This window comes from Heteronotia binoei, chromosome 6, assembly GCF_032191835.1.
Source record: "Heteronotia binoei isolate CCM8104 ecotype False Entrance Well chromosome 6, APGP_CSIRO_Hbin_v1, whole genome shotgun sequence".
Taxonomy (NCBI): domain Eukaryota; kingdom Metazoa; phylum Chordata; class Lepidosauria; order Squamata; family Gekkonidae; genus Heteronotia; species Heteronotia binoei.
In genome coordinates this window covers 53278597-53297513 of record NC_083228.1, presented here as the reverse complement: position 1 = coordinate 53297513, position 18917 = coordinate 53278597, and the positions used below count along the sequence as shown (strand labels likewise).

General features: G+C 44.1%; 1 protein-coding gene across 1 annotated transcript in view; it reads right to left on the bottom strand.

The window, feature by feature from the left end:
* Window positions 1-1309: 1309 nt before the first annotated feature.
* CPXM2 (carboxypeptidase X, M14 family member 2) overlaps window positions 1310-18917 on the bottom strand; it is a 138693-nt gene continuing 121085 nt past the window's right edge. The window contains exons 13-14 of the mRNA XM_060241456.1: window positions 16630-16729; window positions 1310-1658 (exon numbers count right to left, since the gene is read on the bottom strand). Coding sequence (XP_060097439.1) covers window positions 1387-1658; window positions 16630-16729 — 372 coding nt within the window. The 3' untranslated portion in view covers window positions 1310-1386. The remainder of the gene's footprint in view (window positions 1659-16629; window positions 16730-18917) is intronic.

The window sequence follows — 18917 nt, the reverse complement described above, 5'->3', positions numbered from 1 at the left end:
AGTGGCCACATTTGAAAGATCCCTTAAAGTCAGGATCCAGACTCACCTGGGTCTCATTTGTGGTGCTGCGGGGGGGGGGGGCAGGAGAGTGGGGGGCAGCCATTTCTGCCTCGTTGTGAGGTGGAGGGGGCGGGCCAGTGGTCTTCGCATGGGAAGCTGGATGCTTGCCCGCCCTTTCCCCCTTGCAAACCTATGGGGGGTCTTGGACGGCGGGCAGGGGGCACCTGTGGGCTACTTTAAGCACTGCACAACTGCCACTCCCTCTCTCTTACTTCCGGATTGCTTGGCCCACCCACCCATCCCTTTATTTAGGTGTGTTTCAGGGGGTGCATGCAGTTTCTGTATTCATATGTTTATTCTTATCACAACTTGGCAGTAACAGCATGGGGCTGAATCCATTCTCAGGAAAACTGGCCTGCGTGCCCATTTCCTGAGTATGGGGATCACAGTAAGGGATCTTGACATGAGGGGCAGCTGAGGCACCCAGCCCGGGGGGCATATCTGGGGATCACCCTCATGCTCAGGTGGCAGGGGAGACCACCTCTGGGCTTCTGCCCTAGTGGGATCCAAAAACTTGTCATCCCAAGGTGACCAGCTGATCATTGACTGGTAGGTGGATCAGTCGATGTGCAGGATTCTTACTCCATGCTGTGCCAAGGCTTACTACATCTGTAAACAATAAAAGTTGTGACCAATTTTATTCCACTCTTTCCAAAAATACTGTGCATGTGTGTTATATCATTTGTGACATGTAAACTAAACTGGAGCTTGGATGCCCTCCTTTGCCCCTCCCCTTGGCGCTGGAGCCACAATAGATACCTAGTATGTCATAGATACAAAGTATTTCAGGACACAATTTCTTTGCATTTACTTGCATGCATCTCTTTGCCTCTTACACTCTATTATGAGATTGCTATGTAACTGGTGATTTGGGACTACATGGATGATATTTTGGGGAGATTCTGAATTCACTCCTCAAGTCCACAGTTTCCCATTTAGTTGAATCCTGAAACCCAGTTTCAACCCTCCAAAGCTAGTATCCACAGCAATTTCACTTCAATTGTATCCAGCAGAGCAGAATATCTGTATTTTATCTGAATATAAATTACTTCACAGTATCTGGTTCTCATGCCTTTCCACTGGGTCATAAGCAATTACAAATGCAATGACTGCTTTCTTTATGGAAGACAAATTTCTGTTCTCCAATTTTTCAAAAGAGCACATACATCTAACTATTGAGCTGTGGAGTCCCAAAATATTCTTCAGTAAAAGATCTCTGATTAAAATACTGCAAAAAAAAAGAATGTAGTAAGGTACCTTCAATATATATTTTACTACCACTACAGCTAGTTTCTGTTTAGGAACACAGCAAGACCACAGGATCTGTTACACTGCGGAAAGTAGTCTATACTGCTGGCGCCTCTGCCCAGCTCTCTGTCTGAATCTTCGGAGTGACAGACTAATGGGCTGCTTTCCAAATTTCTCCATGATCTCTTTGATTCGTGCCAGGTTGGTTTTGCTGATTGTGAAGTCACACCGGGTAGCTCCCATTTCATAGCCCACAGCACAGTTTTTGGTGGAGGCAGTGTAGCCCTCTGCTTTTGCAGTGACCACGTATTCTCCTGGATTTAGAAGGCGCCAATAATCCCCATCGGTTCCTGTTAAAGAATCAAAAAAGAATTATAACAATTTCTTCTTTGTTCTAAATTTCATCATGGTACTATATCAGGACAGTTCTTTCCTTGCACACTAATTAATTTTTCTGGGAGTAAGAGATCTCTCCCACTCTAAATTCTAACCCTGGAGATTTTTTATCTATCCTTCAATGTGCAACATGATTGCATGCTGTAGATATATGCCTTTGGATCTCTGCTTTATAAAATCTAGTTGTTTTATATTTTCCCTTCCCTGACCAGTTGGAATTTTAAAAGGCATTTATAACAGCACCCGTCTCACGGTCCCACTGGATCGTTTCTATGTGCTGTTTATGGCTACCCCAGCCCCTCAGTTTCTCCTCAGTTCTTCCTTTAAAACTTTTTCCTCAGGACTATATAACTCAAGGGGTGGGTATGATTTGGATTTTTCTCTATATTAGTCTTAGGGGTATTTGTTTTCAGATGGAAATATAATGCACTTTGTAGCGGACCACAGCAGCTTGGATAGTTTTCCCAAAATATAGGCTCCAGAGAACTTTAACATAAACCACAGATATTTATTTTAAACACAAAGTCTTAAACTGGGGATATGGGAGATATTTACATGGGCTATAAAGTATCTCATGCATTTAACAAGTTGCTCAATTGTTTCAGGCTTTAAAATATGTTTTCTTTCTTAGGTCTCTCAGGTTCACAGTTCCTATATAAACACTCTCCAACACTAGCAAAGGCTGGCCTCTTGGGTGTAATGTGCCAGGTCTCTCCAGTCGACTGGAGCCTCTAATCCCAGTCCTTCAAACTTTTAGACCCACATCTGTTCCCTCAACCACCTCTTTAGTTCTTAAGAGACGTATATATATATGTGTCTGTGACCGTTCAGGTCTTCACAGTGACTCTCCTTCTTAGTCATACACAGCCCCTTGCTGTTTTTATAGAGCTAGCAGTCAGCTTTGCTTCCCACGAAGGCTCTCCACAGCTACTGCCCCAGCTCCTTCAAAGACCAACTCTCTCAGACTCTGTCAGGCACCAACTCTTCTCCTCAGCCGTTAGCTGACCATCTCACACTCAGAGTTCCGAGCACTCTGGCCCCCACCCTCAGGTCACCTGACGCAGGCTCTGTGCGTCTTCAGTTTTCTGTTTAACCCATACCTTACCGTCACAGCATTTTCTTTTTTTGATGAAAGATGATGGGAAAGGTATGATGTCTTGTTGCAGTATGACACAAATGTACAAACCGAACAAGTATTTAATATGTAAAGAAATTAATACACATGTAGTATGAGACTCTCATCAAATTAGACCCTTCAAATGGCAAAAGACTGCTTCTCCCAGCTTTCCTTGCAAAATTGATTTGAGCCCATAACCAGGACACAAGACTGTGATTTAAATCCCAGGTGTTGGAAAGGTCACCCAGCTGTTGCTATCAAGAATGTGTGCCATTTTGAATTTCAGTAGGAGGAAGGCATTATGAGCCACTGTCTAAGGCAGAGACATAGGCACTGTATACTTGAGGGTTTTTTTTTTTTTTTTAAACATTCTGTGCAAAATTTCCCATGAAAACCTGAATCTGATGACCTGTATAAATTTTACTGTAGCACCCATAATAGCCAAGACCAGTCTAATCTTGTCAGAGCTCAGAAGCTTAGTAGTGTGTGTACTTGGATAGGAGACCACCAAGGAAAACTAGGGCTGATATGCAGATGAAGGCAATGGCAAACCCCTCTGCCCATCTCTTGCCTTGAAAACCCCATGAGGTGGAACTTCAGCTCAACAGCATGCATGCACACACATACCCATATAGATTACACTACATGTCAATTTGCATATTTTGCTGACTTGTAAAATGTATTCTTCATCTCCTGTACAAGAAGAAAAGCTGAAGGAGACTGGTATTGAATCCCTGTTATTCTTGGACACTGGAACTCAGCCTCTGGAACTCCCTGTGGTTTTAGAAACTGTGCATCAGTTAAAAACTATCACTGCAGTTAAAAATATTTGCATTTGCTGTTTAGAAAGGGAAGTTATATCCAGAGAACTCATTTCAGACACTCCAAAAGTAATATGGTGCATGTTGAAGTTCTAGAGGAGGGATGTGCTAGAATATATTATTGGTGTTGACTATGTGTACTTCCTATTATTTCAGACTAGTGACAGGCAAATTCTACCCTGCAAAATTTTCAGTTGGGCTCTCAACTATTACAGGTAGTTTGCTTTCTAGAAAGGCTGCTTTTAATAAGAGTACTATATTGCATTTTTTTGTTATTGCATTTTTTATTATTGCATTTTATTATTGCAGTTTAGAAACTATGGTGCAACAGGAAGTAGTAGATTATCTAGGCATAGTGTGTCACAATCCCTTTCATACTATGTGTCCTTACAATGTTTTACTTGATAGCTCTCTAACTCCCTTTGTGGAGTTGAGAGCAGCTCTAGGGGCATTTGCAATTACCCATAAAGAAAAGTTCAAATCAATTTCTGCTATCAGGACACTTTCTTCTAGGCCAAGACTGATAATTTAAACCAACAATTTCTGGCCTTGGATTCACAAAGGTTTATAAGGATGGAATACAAGTCATTTCTAATTGCATATTAAGCAATAATTGAAGGGTGGCAAATATCAAATAAATAAAAAATAAAATTATAATAAAAGCAAATATTATTAGTAGAGGATATCTGCATTATGAACCCATTATTTTAAAAACATCATGGCATCACTGCTCCAGATCTTTCCTTGAGAGTATCCACAGAGAATCAGTTTTCGAGGGGAAACTATTTTACTTCTTCCAGTGATTTTTGTGACAAATTAGCCAAGATTCATCTGTGAATGAAAATGGCAGCCACAAACCCTTCTCTCCAAAGGAGGAATGCAAAATAACTAATACAGATTTACATATTTGGAACAGAATTATTTCCCAGCCCAAGTTCTTTTCTCTAACTTGGCTTTCTGAAATTCTTTAACTGGTAGTTGGTAGAATTGAATCTAGGTAGCATTCTACATACATGTAAAGCATATGTTTTGCTATTGATCTAAAGGTAATATGTCATTTTCTATTCTTGCTTTAAGTAAGGAAATAAATAAAGAAGGAACACACCTACCCTTTATAGATGCCCTGTTTCCATTCTGTATGCCAAATACGGCATAAGATAGCTGGTTATGGCAATATAATTTGAATGATACAAAAAAAAGTTCGAAGACCAGGATTGTATTTGTTTTGATTATAGATTATTGTCCTGATATTGAAATGCTTACATCACAATATGTCTGATAGCTAGTAGAAAGTTATTACTAACATCCTTAAACCCTTATTAAGAAAATGCAAAAGAAAGATCCATATAATTAGCAGGTATTGTAAACCTCCATTATGTAAAGACATTACTATATTTATTACCTTGGCTGCCCATCCATAATAGTTTCTTTCCTGCCTGCAAAACAACGCTAATCTATAAACCTATTAAACTTGAGTGTTTTGTTTCAAGCCAATTGATTTCAATGAGATTCAACCAACTGAACTGTAAGTACTCCAGTTTTTCTGTGGATTTGGGTGCAAATTAGTTTAAACCTATTGATAAGAGTTTAATGCATATCATAGTCACACACATATAGAAATGGTGGGATTGAAACAATTATTTTCTAAGGTAAAAACAGATCAGTTTAAACTTAGTTTAACTTCTCATGCTTCTTTACTTTTTTCTACTATCACATGTAGTGGTTTAACTACTGTAAAAATCATTCCAGGGGCCTGACACTATGCCTTAGATATATTAGAATTGCTTGACACTTTATTTAGGTTGAACAAAATCCATTTGGAGTGGCTTGTACTATTTATTTGTTTATTCAGAAATTTATTGCTCATATTTCACTCCAAAGAGGACCCAGAGCATCTTAGAACATCATTTGTAGGTCCTAAAATGCTAGGAGAAATGCAGGAATATAATTTTTAAAAAGTATCTCTTAGGGTTGCCATTCCCCAGGTGGAAGCAAGAGATCCCCTGATTTCATGGACTCCTGGCTAGCAAGGGGGAAGCCCCATCCCCACAGTCATGACCCAGCACAACAGTCCCAATGTGATGACATCATGCAAAAGTGATGTCATCATGAAAGGGACGTCATGCAGCAACACTCTGGTATTTTGGAAAAAACTCTATGGTAACCATAGAGTGTCTTCCAAAATACCAGTGTTTCTGTGTAGCATCCCCAGCATGATGATGTCACTTCCACATGACATTATCATGTTGGGGATGTTGTGTGAGGAAAAGCCCCCTTTCCGAACATCGTAGTCACCAGCATGGTTGCCAGAGCACCTGGAGAAGTAACTCACACACTTCTGGCCAGAGAGTGTGGGCAAACCTATCCAGGGATATAAAGGACTTATGTGTACAAGCAGCCACAAGTTACATAGGCACTCTAGACCGGTATAAGAGTGCCTACTAGCAGAACGGATGTCTTCCCATTGTCCCATATGCCAGTCATGGAGCAGAAGAGACTGCGCCGCCAAGGAGCTATCCAGGTGAACGGTTATGAAGCGCTGACCATGGAATCCACCATGGAGGGCTAACACCACATGTAGTCATCTTCCCACCAGACTTGACTCCATTTCATCATAACAGAAGGCTCACGTACACAGCAGATGTCACCTTTGACCTACAAGCAACCCATCTACCCAAAGAATGGTTAATCACCCAACAGTCACTCTCTTTGTTCCACGGAACCCTGGACAAAGACTAGTGCCCAGAAGAAGACAGAAGAAGAGGAAGACCATCTTCAGCCAGAGCCAAGTTCCTTTGTACATGCTGGGTGTTACCTACGCCACAATTAGACTCTTTATTGTCACCCTTTCAGATACGTTCCCTAATCTTAAAGTGTTCCCCACCAAGTAGTCACTTCTATTCTTCTATCCAACTGTCACTTTGGAGCCATCCCCAGGTCAATTTCAACCTGAAAGTTTACTCAGGTACTCCTGGACCAAGCTTGTTCATTGGTCAGCCGTGGACACCCAATTAGGTGCCACCAATGAACCTCCTATTGGCTACTGCAGAAGCCCAGCCCTTATGGTCACTGCAGAACCTCCCCCTTCTCCTCCCATCCCCTAAGGGCTTAAGAGAGTCCTTATAACCTGTGGACTAGCTACCCACAGGTGTGCTTCTATCAGTAGCCCAACTTCCGCTGCATAGATCCATCCCCGATTCCTGATCAGTTTTGGGTCCCTTACCTGCGTCCTCACTCGTCGCCAATTGGAGCCTTCCTCGAAGACTACGATAGGTAAATATTACCCTGTGTGTCTACCCCTATCTATCTATATTTCCTAGGACTGTATGTGTGATTTTATGTGTATTTTTATCTTGTATGGAAGACTATAATTTTTCCAATAAATTATAATTGATTTTACTAAATTAGAGTCCCTGTTATTTTAAGCATTACTCTCTGGACGTGTATCTTGTATACACTGGTAAAAAGATCCTGAGTGAGCCAGGTGCCCACCTGACTAATTCCCCAACCTCGTTTTGAGAGCATTTTGGCTTACAGTTGTGCGTGGCAACATTACCCTGCCCCCTATTCCCAGAAAGCTCCCTTCCTCCCACCCCCACCAGCAAGGAGGTAAGACCTGGCAACCCTATTCCTCCTCCATTTTATTCTAACAACAACAATCCAGCCTTGATTAGGCTGAGAAAGAGTGACTAAGGATAGCTTCTATGGCAAAAAAAATATTTGAACCTGGGTCTCCAGATCCTACTCTGACTAACCACTACACTACATTGACCTTTATCACAGAAGTATTTAAGAAGGAAAATGTGTAGGCAAATAAAGGTATATTCTTGTAAATGAACAGTTTCTTTATACATAATATTTAAAACATGAAAAGTCTTTGGCACTCCACAACCCTTGAAGCAGTTAGGAAATTTCCAAATGTAGGTTTGAATTATTATCTATATTCTAAATTTGAAGCTTTTTTCATGTGAAACCCATGATATATTGTATAGTTAACCTGGAAAGCCTGCTGAGAGCACTTGTCAAGGGTTCCTAGGATGTAACATTGTATAAAAGCATAAGCATAGAATCTCCCACAGGAAGAGCCATTTTCACACTCATGCAAAATGACATTGTTACTATTATTTGCTCTGCCCATGGGTGACTTACAATACCATGCGCTGCTATAACAAAAGGTGTTAGAGAAAAACACTGCATTTTGAGAACTGTGGGGCTGTTTGTGCTAAAATTGGCTCACATATGGTATGCTATCTTTATGAGGATTAGAAATGTGACTCAAAGGATAGGTAAGCAATATGCCATAATTCTGCGCAGCCTCAGTGAAAAACAAAACAAATTAAGCCCAATTGTAGTCAGGAACTGCATGCTGCATCTCACAGTGACCAGCCACTGGCTGCCTGCCCTTTATTGAGATGTCAAGCAGAAAGACTTTCCACTGCAGTAAAACTAAGACATCTTACCCAGTTATAGGCTCTGCATATCCCTCATGTGTTTGGACCATTAAGTAGGTTAATCAATATCCTAATATAGATTTAACATCAAAATAAGCCTCCTTTTTAAGAAAAGAAGCTGCATGCTTCTTCATTAACATTTCCCAAATATTTGATACCTGGAAGAGGTTCAAGATGCCAAGAATTCACTTAGTGAAGGGCAATAGTGAGAATGTATGGGCCTTGAAGAGTATTGGCTTAGGCATCTGGACACTGGTGTACTGAATGAGAATGTAGAATCGGGTACTCTTCACTAAAAATTCCACTATCACACATTATTGCATGAAGCAACCTAGGCAGTCAGTAACTGTAGTCTCAAAATAATATGATGGGTAAAACTGGCACAAGAGCCCCGTGGCGCAGAGTGGTAAAGCTGCAGTACTGCAGTCCTAAGCTCTGCTCATGACCTGAGTTCGATCCCAGCAGAAGCTGGGTTTTTAGGTAGCTGGCTCAAGGTTGACTCGCCTTCCATCCTTCTGAGGTCGGTAAAATGAGTACCCAGCTTGCTGGGGGGGGGGAGTGTAGATGACTAGGGAAGGCAATGGCAAACCACCCCATAAAAAGTCTGCTGTGAAAACGTTGTGAAGGCAACGTCACCCCAGAATCGGAAATGGCTGGTGCTTTCACAGGGGACTTTAGAACTGGCACTCCTTGGTAGGTACTAGAAGTGGATTTGACTACAATATTATTTGTTGACTACAATATTACAAATAGATCACAGGCTACTGATGAGTCAAATTAATCAACAAATTGGCCAAAAGTATTAGAAGTGTCCATCCTGAAATATACATGAATATTTCTGTTACAGTGATTTCTAGAACACAAAAACACAAATTCTGAATTCTTAGGATTATGAAAAGAAATCAGCAAGAAATTTTGTTTTACATGTCAGTAGTCAGCATTCTCCTGCTAGTTTGCTACCATTTCCTCTTCTCACAGGAAATGGTGTACAGCGGTCTGGACTGTCAAACCCCATTGTACATTCTGCTAAATCTAAAGAACCAAAGATTAGGTGGAATCTATGTTCTGTGAAAGTTCTGTGACATTGGAACCTCCGACAGCCCGCCGCATCGCAGCATGGCTGCCAGGGAGATTTTGCCCCTCCCCATGGAAAGAGTGGGCGATTTAGCACGCTTTAGGCACGTCTTCAGGGGGCGGGGCTTCAGCGTGCCTTCTGAAACCTCCGCTCCCCTCTCGTCAGTTCTCCTGCGGTGCTCGGTGGAGCGTGCTGTCATGCTCTTAGCTGGCATTGGGGGGGATTAGGCTTGAAGGGCTGTTTGGCGCGGAGCGTGGCGCAGCGTTGGGCTCTGACCTCGTCATGGGACTGATGCAGGGAGTCATTTTAGCACGGCGGGCATCCTTCGTCTGGCTGTCGGTCCCTTTACAAGGCCTGCGCAGCGTGGTTCTGTGTCAGGACCTTCCCTTTCCCCCCTCGTGGTTGGCATTTTTTTGGGGGGGGTTGCGGGGGCACTTCATAGGGCGATGGGGGGCTGCATTATTGGAAGGCCTTATTCCAGTAAGCCCCTTATTTCTCAGTGGGTCTCCCTCTTAGGGCCTGGTGGCCTTGGTGGCCATTTTAAGTGGGTCTGAGGCGGCAGCCAGCGGGTGGGTGAGCGTTGGCCATTTTATGAGGCACTGGAGTTGCTTTCTTCCCTCTTGCTTCTTGTCCCTGGTGGCCATTTTGTGCCTGCTTTTTGCCTTGCCTCTTGTCCTTGGCGGCCATTTTAGGTGCTTTTGAGGCGGCAGACATTTTAGGGGTGGCTTTTGGCCTTTTTTCTGAGTGAGGAAATTGAGTGGTTTTGGGGGGTTGTGAGACTTAGCCCCTGGGGCAGAGTGGTAAAGCTGCAGTACTGCAGTTTAAACTCTCTTACATTTTTGTTTAGTGCCGTAATCCCTATGGGCGGCAAACATGTCGGGGTGGAAAGGCGGTATAAAATCAAAGAGTAAGCAGCCTGCTCGTAAGGCTCCTAAGCCACCCCAGAAGCGTCCTCCGCCCCCCTCGTCTTCAGACGAGGAGGGAGAGGACGAGGTGAACACAGTCATTTTTCAGAGGCTGCAGGCCCTGGAACGGGCATCTGGCCTTCTTTTTTCTCAGATGCCGGGGAAAGGGCGGGTTCCTAAGCTGGCTTTGCAGGTAGATATACTGACCCATTTGTCTATTTTGGATGGCAGGTCTGTGTGACTGCTAATGGAAGAGCTATTGGGCTGGTCAGCTCGGATGCTGGATCTGGCCCATCATCCGGTATGGTTGGTGCGGGAACAGCATTGGTGCCTGCTGTACCTCCTGATAAGTTGGGGGATGGTTCTTTGCCCTATACTGGGCCTGTGTGGCCCTGGGGGTCCTGGGGATCTGCTGCCCCTGATGGGGCTGGTGTTGCTTTAGGTGGTTCCGGGACTCCTTCAACTTCGGCTGTGGGACAGCAGAATAACTGGATGTGGCCACATGGTCAGTTTGGCCCTTTCGGTAATTGGCCTGGGGCCAGGCAGCAGGAGGCAGCTGCAGCTTTAACTGGCGGATGGGGTTTCCCATCTCCTTACGGGGTGGTCCCGTTTGATGTTATGCCTTTTGGTGAGGTTGCTTTACCTTTGGGTGATCACCTGCTGCCCGCCACAAGAGACAAAATCCTTAAGGGGGAATATGTTGACATATTCTCCCTTTTATTTAGGAATTAGAAAAAAAGGATAAGGAAGAGCTTGATGATAAAGAGAAGGAGAAGCTTAAGAAGAGGAAGGTTGATCAGTCCTGGGCCAATTGGCTTCCAGGGGTTTTTATATATGCAGGAGTAATAGCGTGTGCTCAGTCCTGGTGGGCGGCAGCACTGATGCAGTACATGGACATCATATACAAAGGGTATACGATGTTCAGTGGCCCGATCTGGATTCAATATGACCAGGAATTTAGGATGAGGGCCGCGTTGTACCCTTCTCTCCCTTGGGATTGGATTCACCAACAGTTGTGGCTGCAGGTGATGTCACCTGCGCGGCCCAATCTGGGGGACCGCTCTGACAGTGGTCACTTAGTTTCTAAGGGTTCCTCTTCTCCTTCCAGTTCATTATCATCTTCCCGCAGCTCTGTGGGGCAGGCGGTTCAACCCCGCTTGCTTTGCTGGAAGTTTGGGTCGCAGGGGGCGTGCAGTCGGAAAGCTTGCCAGTTCAAGCATGAATGCCCCCTGTGTGCTGGCCTACACTAGTTTAACAACTGTCCAAGAGTTTGGCCATGCAAGGGTCAGAAAAAAACGGGTGGGGGTCCTTCCCAAACTGGAAAAGGGCCCCAGCCCAATAAAGGTGGGATCTCTTGAGCAATGGCTTCGTAGGTGCCCATGTAGGGCTGACAGTTTATATTTGTTGAATGGTTTTACGTTAGGTTTTAGAATTCCTTTTCAGGGTTCTCGGGTACCAACTTGGTCTCGGAACCTCAATTCAGTTAAGGGTTTAGAGCATGTAGTGGAGGCTAAGATTGCCAAGGATCTGGCGGAGGGCAGGATTTTAGGCCCATTTGCTAGTCCTCCAGTGGTTAACCTTAGGGTTTCCCCTTTAGAGGTGGTGCCAAAGAAGGTGCCTGGTGAATTTTGTTTGATTCACCACCTTTCTTACCCCAAGGGTTCTTCTGTTAATGATGGGATACCTGAGGAACTATGCTTAGTTAGGTATACTACCTTCGATCAGGCCGTGGGCATCGTTCGACGCTGTGGTCAGGAGACTGAGTTGGCTAAATGCGATATCAAATCTGCATTTCGCCTTCTCCCTGTCCATCCGGATGATTTTGAGCTTTTGGGTTTCTGTTTTGCAGGGCAACTTTACATGGACAGGGCATTGCCTATGGGCTGCTCTGTATCGTGTGCTGCTTTTGAGTGTTTCAGCACATTTCTTGAATGGGCTGTGCACGAGAAAGTGGGTTTACAGGATGTTGTTCATTATTTGGATGACTATCTGTTTGTGGGCGGATTCTGGATGCTGCACTCAGTTGTTGTCCGACTTTATTGAGCTGGCCACTGAGCTGGGTGTGCCATTGGCCGAGGAAAAAACAGAGGGCCCGGCCCATTGCCTTGTGTTTTTGGTGACTGAGCTGGACTTTTCTCCTCAAAAAGAAGGTTACGCTTCTTGAGTTGCAGCAGTTAGTTGGGCATCTTAACTTTTCTTGCAAAGTGGTTGCCTCGGGTAGGGCTTTTCTCCGCAGGTTCTGTGACGCTATGGTGGGCCTTCGCTTGCCCTAGCACCGGACCAGGGTTACTAGCAGCATGAGGAAGGACCTGCGGGTGTGGCAGGAGTTTTCGGAATCCTTAAATGGGATTTCTTTTTGGAGAGAGGACATGAGGCTTGAGGCGGACCTTCAGGTCATGTCCGATGCTGCTGGGTCATTAGGTTTTGGAGTCTACTTCCGTGGACACTGGTGCATGGAGGTGTGGCCGGATTCATGGGTGCAGGCCGGTTTGAGCTGGGATCTCACGTTTTTGGAATTTTTTCCCATTTTGGTTGCGGTTTGGCTGTGGGGGAGCAATGTGGTCGATCGCACTGTTCATTTTGGGTGCGACAACATGGTTGTTGTTCATGTTATTAATTCCCTTTCATCCAAATCGCAACAGGTTATGAGGTTGGTGAGGCAGCCTTCTGACAAAACAACAGTTTTGGGCAGTGGCATCTAGGGCTTTAGCTTTGTTGGGGTTGTCTGGAGTGAGGTTTGGTACTCACACCTTTAGAATTGGGGCGGCCTCTATGGCTGCGGCCTTGGTTTATTCTTCTTCGTCCATCCAGCACCTTGGCTGTTGGCGATCTCAGGCTTATAAAGGTTATAGTCGCCCTTTGCTCCATTCTTAGCATTGTTATTCAAAGCTGGGGGTTGTTTAAGGTTGGGTTTTATAACTTGTCTGTTTCTCTTTTTAGATGCTGTTGTTCCTGGCCAGAGGAGCTGAGTTCTCATCTGCGGACACAGTTATGTGATTTGGGCGGCACATCAAGCTCGGAGAACTGCGTTGGCTCTCAGCTGGGGCTCAGCAAATATGTTACGGTTGAATAGCGGGTTCGCCGGGGTCTTCAGTGGCCCGGCTTGCTACCGCTTTTATTTCATGGGTGTGTGGGCCCTCCTCCTCAGGTTTTAATTATTCACCTGGGGGGGAATGATCTCAGGCTGATTAAAGGCAAGGTTTTGATCTTGCAAGCTCAAAATGATTTCAAGTACATTAGGAAGAGATGTCCTGGTACCATGATTCTGCGCTTGGTGTGGCGCTGTGCTTGGAATCCAGCTGGGATAGAGAGGGCTCATTACAGAGCGAATAAGGAGATTTGCAAGGCACTGGAGGGTGGTTTGGGCCACTATTTGCCCCATTCGGATATTTCTTCAGAATGTCTTGACTAGAGATGTGCAAAAAAAAAAAAAAATCGGTAGTACACGGATTCGGAAATAAATGGGGGGGGGGGATACGGAATCCCGTATATTTCTGAATTCCATAGTCGGAATAGCCACATATACAGTAGATGTGCGGCTATTTCTGAATATACGGCCCCATTATACCCTATGGGCCATTGAAATCAATGGCAAATAGGGTATATTTGAAGCCGCCTGGAGGGGAGGGTGTTTGAGGGAGAGCCCCCAAATTTGCAGGGGACCTGCAGGGGACTCTCCCCTACAAACCCCCCAAGTCCCAAAAAGATTGAGCCAGGGGGTCCAATTCCTGGGGCACCCAAAGCGAAACCTAACTTCACACCAGAGAATCTCTATAGGACCCAAATGTTGATGATGATGATTTTGGATTTATATCCCGCCCTATACTTTGAATCTCAGAGTCTCAGAGCGGTCACAATCTCCTCTACCTTCCTCCCCCACAACAAACACCCTGTGAGGTAGGTGGGGCTGAGAGTTCTTTCATAGCAGCTGCTTTTTCAAGGACAACTTCTATGAAAGCTATAGCTGACCCAAGGCCATCTCAGCAGGTGCAAGTGGAGGAGTGGGGAATCAAACCCGGTTCTCCCAGATAAGAGTCCGCACACTTAACCACTACACCAAACTGGCTCTCGTGCAAAAATGCGCTATAGTGCAAAAATGCGCTATAGTGCAAAAATACACTATATACATCTATCTACTCTATGAACCCTGCCACACAAAACACAATCTGCTCAAACCCAGCTCTCCAGCCCTGCCCCAAGGAACGTGGGGAGAGCTGGCCAAGCACAACAAGCATGCTGGCTCTGGGTCTCTCACCCAGGTGCCAGCTTCCCTACCATAGAACACACAATCTACAGATGCCAGCTCTACAGCCCTGCCCCAAACAACATGGGGAGAGCTGGCCAAGCACAACAAGCCTGCTGGTTCTGGGTCTCTCACCCAGGTGCCAGCTTCCCCCCCAAAAAAACCAGAACCAGGAAAAAGGACAACAGGAGAAGGCCAAGAAACTCAACTGTTAAAAAGTGGCCTTTTAAACAATGAAAATTAGGCCAAACAGCCCCCCCCCCAAGAACCAGAACCAGAAGAGAAAAGGAACAACAGCAGCACAACACAGCAGCAACAAATGAAACACAGAATCCTTTTAAAACAGTAAAAAACTTAACTTTTAACAATACAGGAACTTTACCAACCCCTCCCCACCAAAAAACCCCTTCACCCTAACCCCAAGAAATTCAAGCCACCCAAATCAGGAAAAGTAAAAGGACACTGCACTTTTAAAAGTCCTCTCACTAAAGTAAGATATGGGCAAATTGGCAAAAAACCCCACCCCAGGCCCCCTCCCCCAGCAGAACCCCCTAACCCTAACCCCAAATAAGCTACCCACCACCCAAATTTGGATAAACAAAGGGACTCTGAGTCTTAAAAAGTCCTTTTACCAACTAAAATAAAAACAAGAACCCCAAGACTGTCTTACCTTAGACGTCTTCTCTACTCCAAGCAAGTCTGGTAAGGCTGAGAGACAGCAGCAGCAGCTGAAGCCAAAGGCCAGCACAGCACAATCTCTCTCTCACACCAACACACACCAACACAGCAGCAATGGAGGAGTCCAGCCAGGCAGACTCCTTAAAAAGATTCTCTGGCCCTACAGAGACCAGTTTCAAAAAATAGCACTGCTCTGTGATTGGCCAGACAACAGTGCTTATTTGGATACCCAAGTAAGCAAAAGATCAAAAGAACAATGTTGCTGATGGCTGGGGGATCAGCTACACAACAGCCCTGCAAAGCATGCATTTGCAATGCATTTTGCAAATGCATGCTTTGGATTGGCTGCTAGGGCTCCCCTTCCCCCTCCCCCCTCCCTGATCCCAGGGAGGCTATGGGAGAGGCAGGAAAAGGCTACCAAAGGCGGGAAAGGAGGCAAGCAGCTCCCCTGAGGCTGCAGAAGCCCCTTTCCCGCCTTTTCCATGGATTTCCGTATACTTCCGAATATCTATACAGAAGTATACGGGGAGCCATACTCGGCTCCCGCATAATGGGCCCCAATTGGATTTGGCTGTATGCGATTCCGTATACAGCCGAATCAGGGGTGATTCGACGGTTGATTCGGTTCGGCCGAACCGAATGCACACTCCTAGTCTTGACCTCTACAGAGGGGATGGGGTGCATCTCTTGGAAAAGGGTAATATGCTTTTCCTGAGGGATCTTTGGCAAGGGCTTGTGTTGGCCTTGGGTCTTTCAGTGGGTGCTAAGCCCTAAGTAGAGACTTGGCCTTAGTTGTGGCAGGTTTTGCTGGGTTTATGGCACCATGCAGCCTGGAAAGGACCGGTTAGCCTTCCCCTTTTGGGGAGTTAGGGGTCTGGCAGGATCAGCTTTTGGGTATTGGTGACCTGAGGTGTGTGAATGCAGACTGTCCTAGAGACTCGATTAGATGGGTGCCTTTTGCTGAGATGTGCGTCTGGTGTCTGGGCCCTCCGGTGCAAGCGTCCCTGCTGGGCCTACCTGACGGGAGCTGTGACACACAGCTCCGACTGGGGGGCTGGGTCTCTCGCCCGCTGAAAAGGGCAGGGGAGCGGTCTGAGGAGACCCCTGGGCCTGACCTGGCCGCAGTATGATTGCCCTTGCAGTGTTATTTAATAAAGTGGCCCATAGTTTTACCAATGTATTTGTGTCCGCCTCTTTATTCCGCCTTGGGGGGGGGGGCAATATCTTTAAAAACAGTTGCAACAGACCCTCAGATTGGAAAATAATGGTTCTGAAATTCCAGAACACACTTAAAAATACAGATTTAAATCTTGAACCAGTACTGTCCCACCTGAGAATCAGGAATAAACAGTTATGGAATTATAATGAATTTTTTCTCACAGCACATCCTTAAAATATATTCTGCCCATAGTATGAAGAATACAGGCTGCTAGACTTAGGTATGTCATGCTCAAGGGCCCCATGTATTTCAGGGAATACATAAATATATTCTGATGCACAGTATTACTTGTTGCAATAACTCATTCACCTAGTAATTAAATGACCAATTAATAAAGGTATGTCTTTTTAAACTCAGTGTTGACTGTGTTTTGGTTATCCTTTCCCCTTTTCCTTGTAACACAGAGCTGCAGTTACCTGTACGGATGTCATGGTTAACACCTTCTACAGAAATGATGGCATTAGGAATTCCTTTTCCATGTAGATCTCTCACTATGCCTTTAATGCCACGGTGTACCTGTTGGTAAAATTAAATTAGCAAATGTATAAGTAATAAAAATGAAAACAAACACAAAGAATCCTGCCATTTCCAGTCATGTGCAAACAAAAAAACATCATATACACAATAAACAATGGACTGGACCCAGTTGCTGTACTGAGCAAAGTTTGAAGCTTTCTTGTAGCAGCCATTTTTCTCCAAATTAAGTGGCTCTTCTTCCAACATGTGTAAATATATACTTTCCCAAATACTATCATTCATTTCTGGATAAAAGGGAAGACCCCTCTCAGAAGACCCCTCTTTCTTGATAAGATGTGATTATTAAGTTTTGCCAACAAGGCCCTGATCATAATGTCAGGAAGATGCAGGATTAGGCTACAAGCAAAAGGGGCTTCTCATTGGTCATCTATGTCCCATGTGGATGAGGGATTACAAATATCTCTTATGATCAATGAATCCCCAGTAAATGAAAGTAATCAGCTCACAATGATTACTAAGTCTCTGTCCTCTGTACTGCCTATCAATATTACTGGATAAAAAAGAACAAGAGACTAGTAGCACTTTTAAAGACTAACAAAATTTGTGGCAACTTTCGTGAGTCATTGCTCAGTTCTTCAGATACAGCTAAAATGTGAGTCCATTTATCCTTATAAATGGAGAGTAGAGTGATTTCAGATGCCGAGTGATGGCAAGTGAATGACAATAGCAGATGTGATTGTATTAGATGTGATATTCAGAGGAGGAAGAGTATGTGTGGCGAAATCAGCACTGGTAATGAGGCAGGAAACCTAGGTCTCAGTTCAGTCCAGGAAAATGTCTTGTCTTGAGGATCATTATCAGTTGATATTCAGCACTCTATTGTTCTAATTTCCCTGTGAAATGCCTTTGTAAGAGAACTGGATAGTTTAGTGAGGTCCTTGACTTGGTCCGGTTGGGGCTGGCAGTGGCAGAGTATTGAAAAGACTGTTGACCTTGATTGTCTACAGGAAATAACAAGTAATAGTGGGCTGTTGAGGAGGGTTGCTAAATAACAGAAAAAAAGTGGAGAAGGGACTTGGTGTTGATTACAAATGTTCCTATGAGCAGTGGTGTCTATAAAGTTAGGTACTGAAAGCTGCCTTGAAAATCACTTCTCCATCTTTATCTAATAGGATGATACATGAACTAGATGTTGCTTCCTGTAGTAATTCTGGACAAGATGCATGGAAATATAACATGGGAATGCAAGTATTTTGGAGAGTGGTTGAGTATATGACACCCAAATAATTCACACAGTTAGTTATACATGCGAAGTTTCTCAAAAAGGGATGCATATGTTTCTATTCCCTAGGGATGCTTCAGAAATTTGTTTCCTCTGAACTTCACATTTTAAAATTTGAAACTACCTTGTCTTTTTTTCTAAAATAGAACTGTGGTATTAGGGAACATGCTGCCACTTTCATTTCACATGTATGTCTTTCATTCCTCTGTGTAATTGATGTATATGTATGCAGTGGTAAAACACTACAAAAAGGAATTCTGATGTGAACGTTTGTTCAGTTGTGTAAATGGTCTTTTGTGTATTGTTTTAACAATGCAAGGAACACATGCATGCACAAAAAAGTATCCTATAATGGTACATATGATCCCACAAATGTTGCTATTTTTCAGTGTTTTATCAATGCACATTTGTGTGCTGATGATGCTAAGAAGGAAATATGTATGTGAACTGATATTTGTGGCAAATTTCACATAACCCAATTCAAAAATTAATTTTACATGTTCTCATATTTAAATTTGAGTTGAGGAGGAGAGGAACACATCACCAAAAGCATGATGATAGAAAGGAATGGAGAATATCTGCTAATTTTACCATTTCCATATTACATTTCTTCCCATACACCTGTGCCTTTTAAAAAACAATGAAGATAACTCAGATCCTGAAGAGTACCCCAGATCCTGCCCCACTGAAATGATTTGTTGTGGTTATTTTTAATATCATCTACCAAATGTTTACCTTTCCTGTTTCTTGTGATTGGGGCTTGACCTAGATTTTCCTCCTCAGTTTGACTTATTAGGAGAGCTAAAGGGCATATAATCACAAGGCATCTTGAATATATGTATGTAAACAGAATCTGTTATATTTCTCTATGAATAATGTAAGCTTTGAAATACCACTGTTAACATAATATCAGCCTCAGAGGCATGAAAAGCTATTAAATCCACT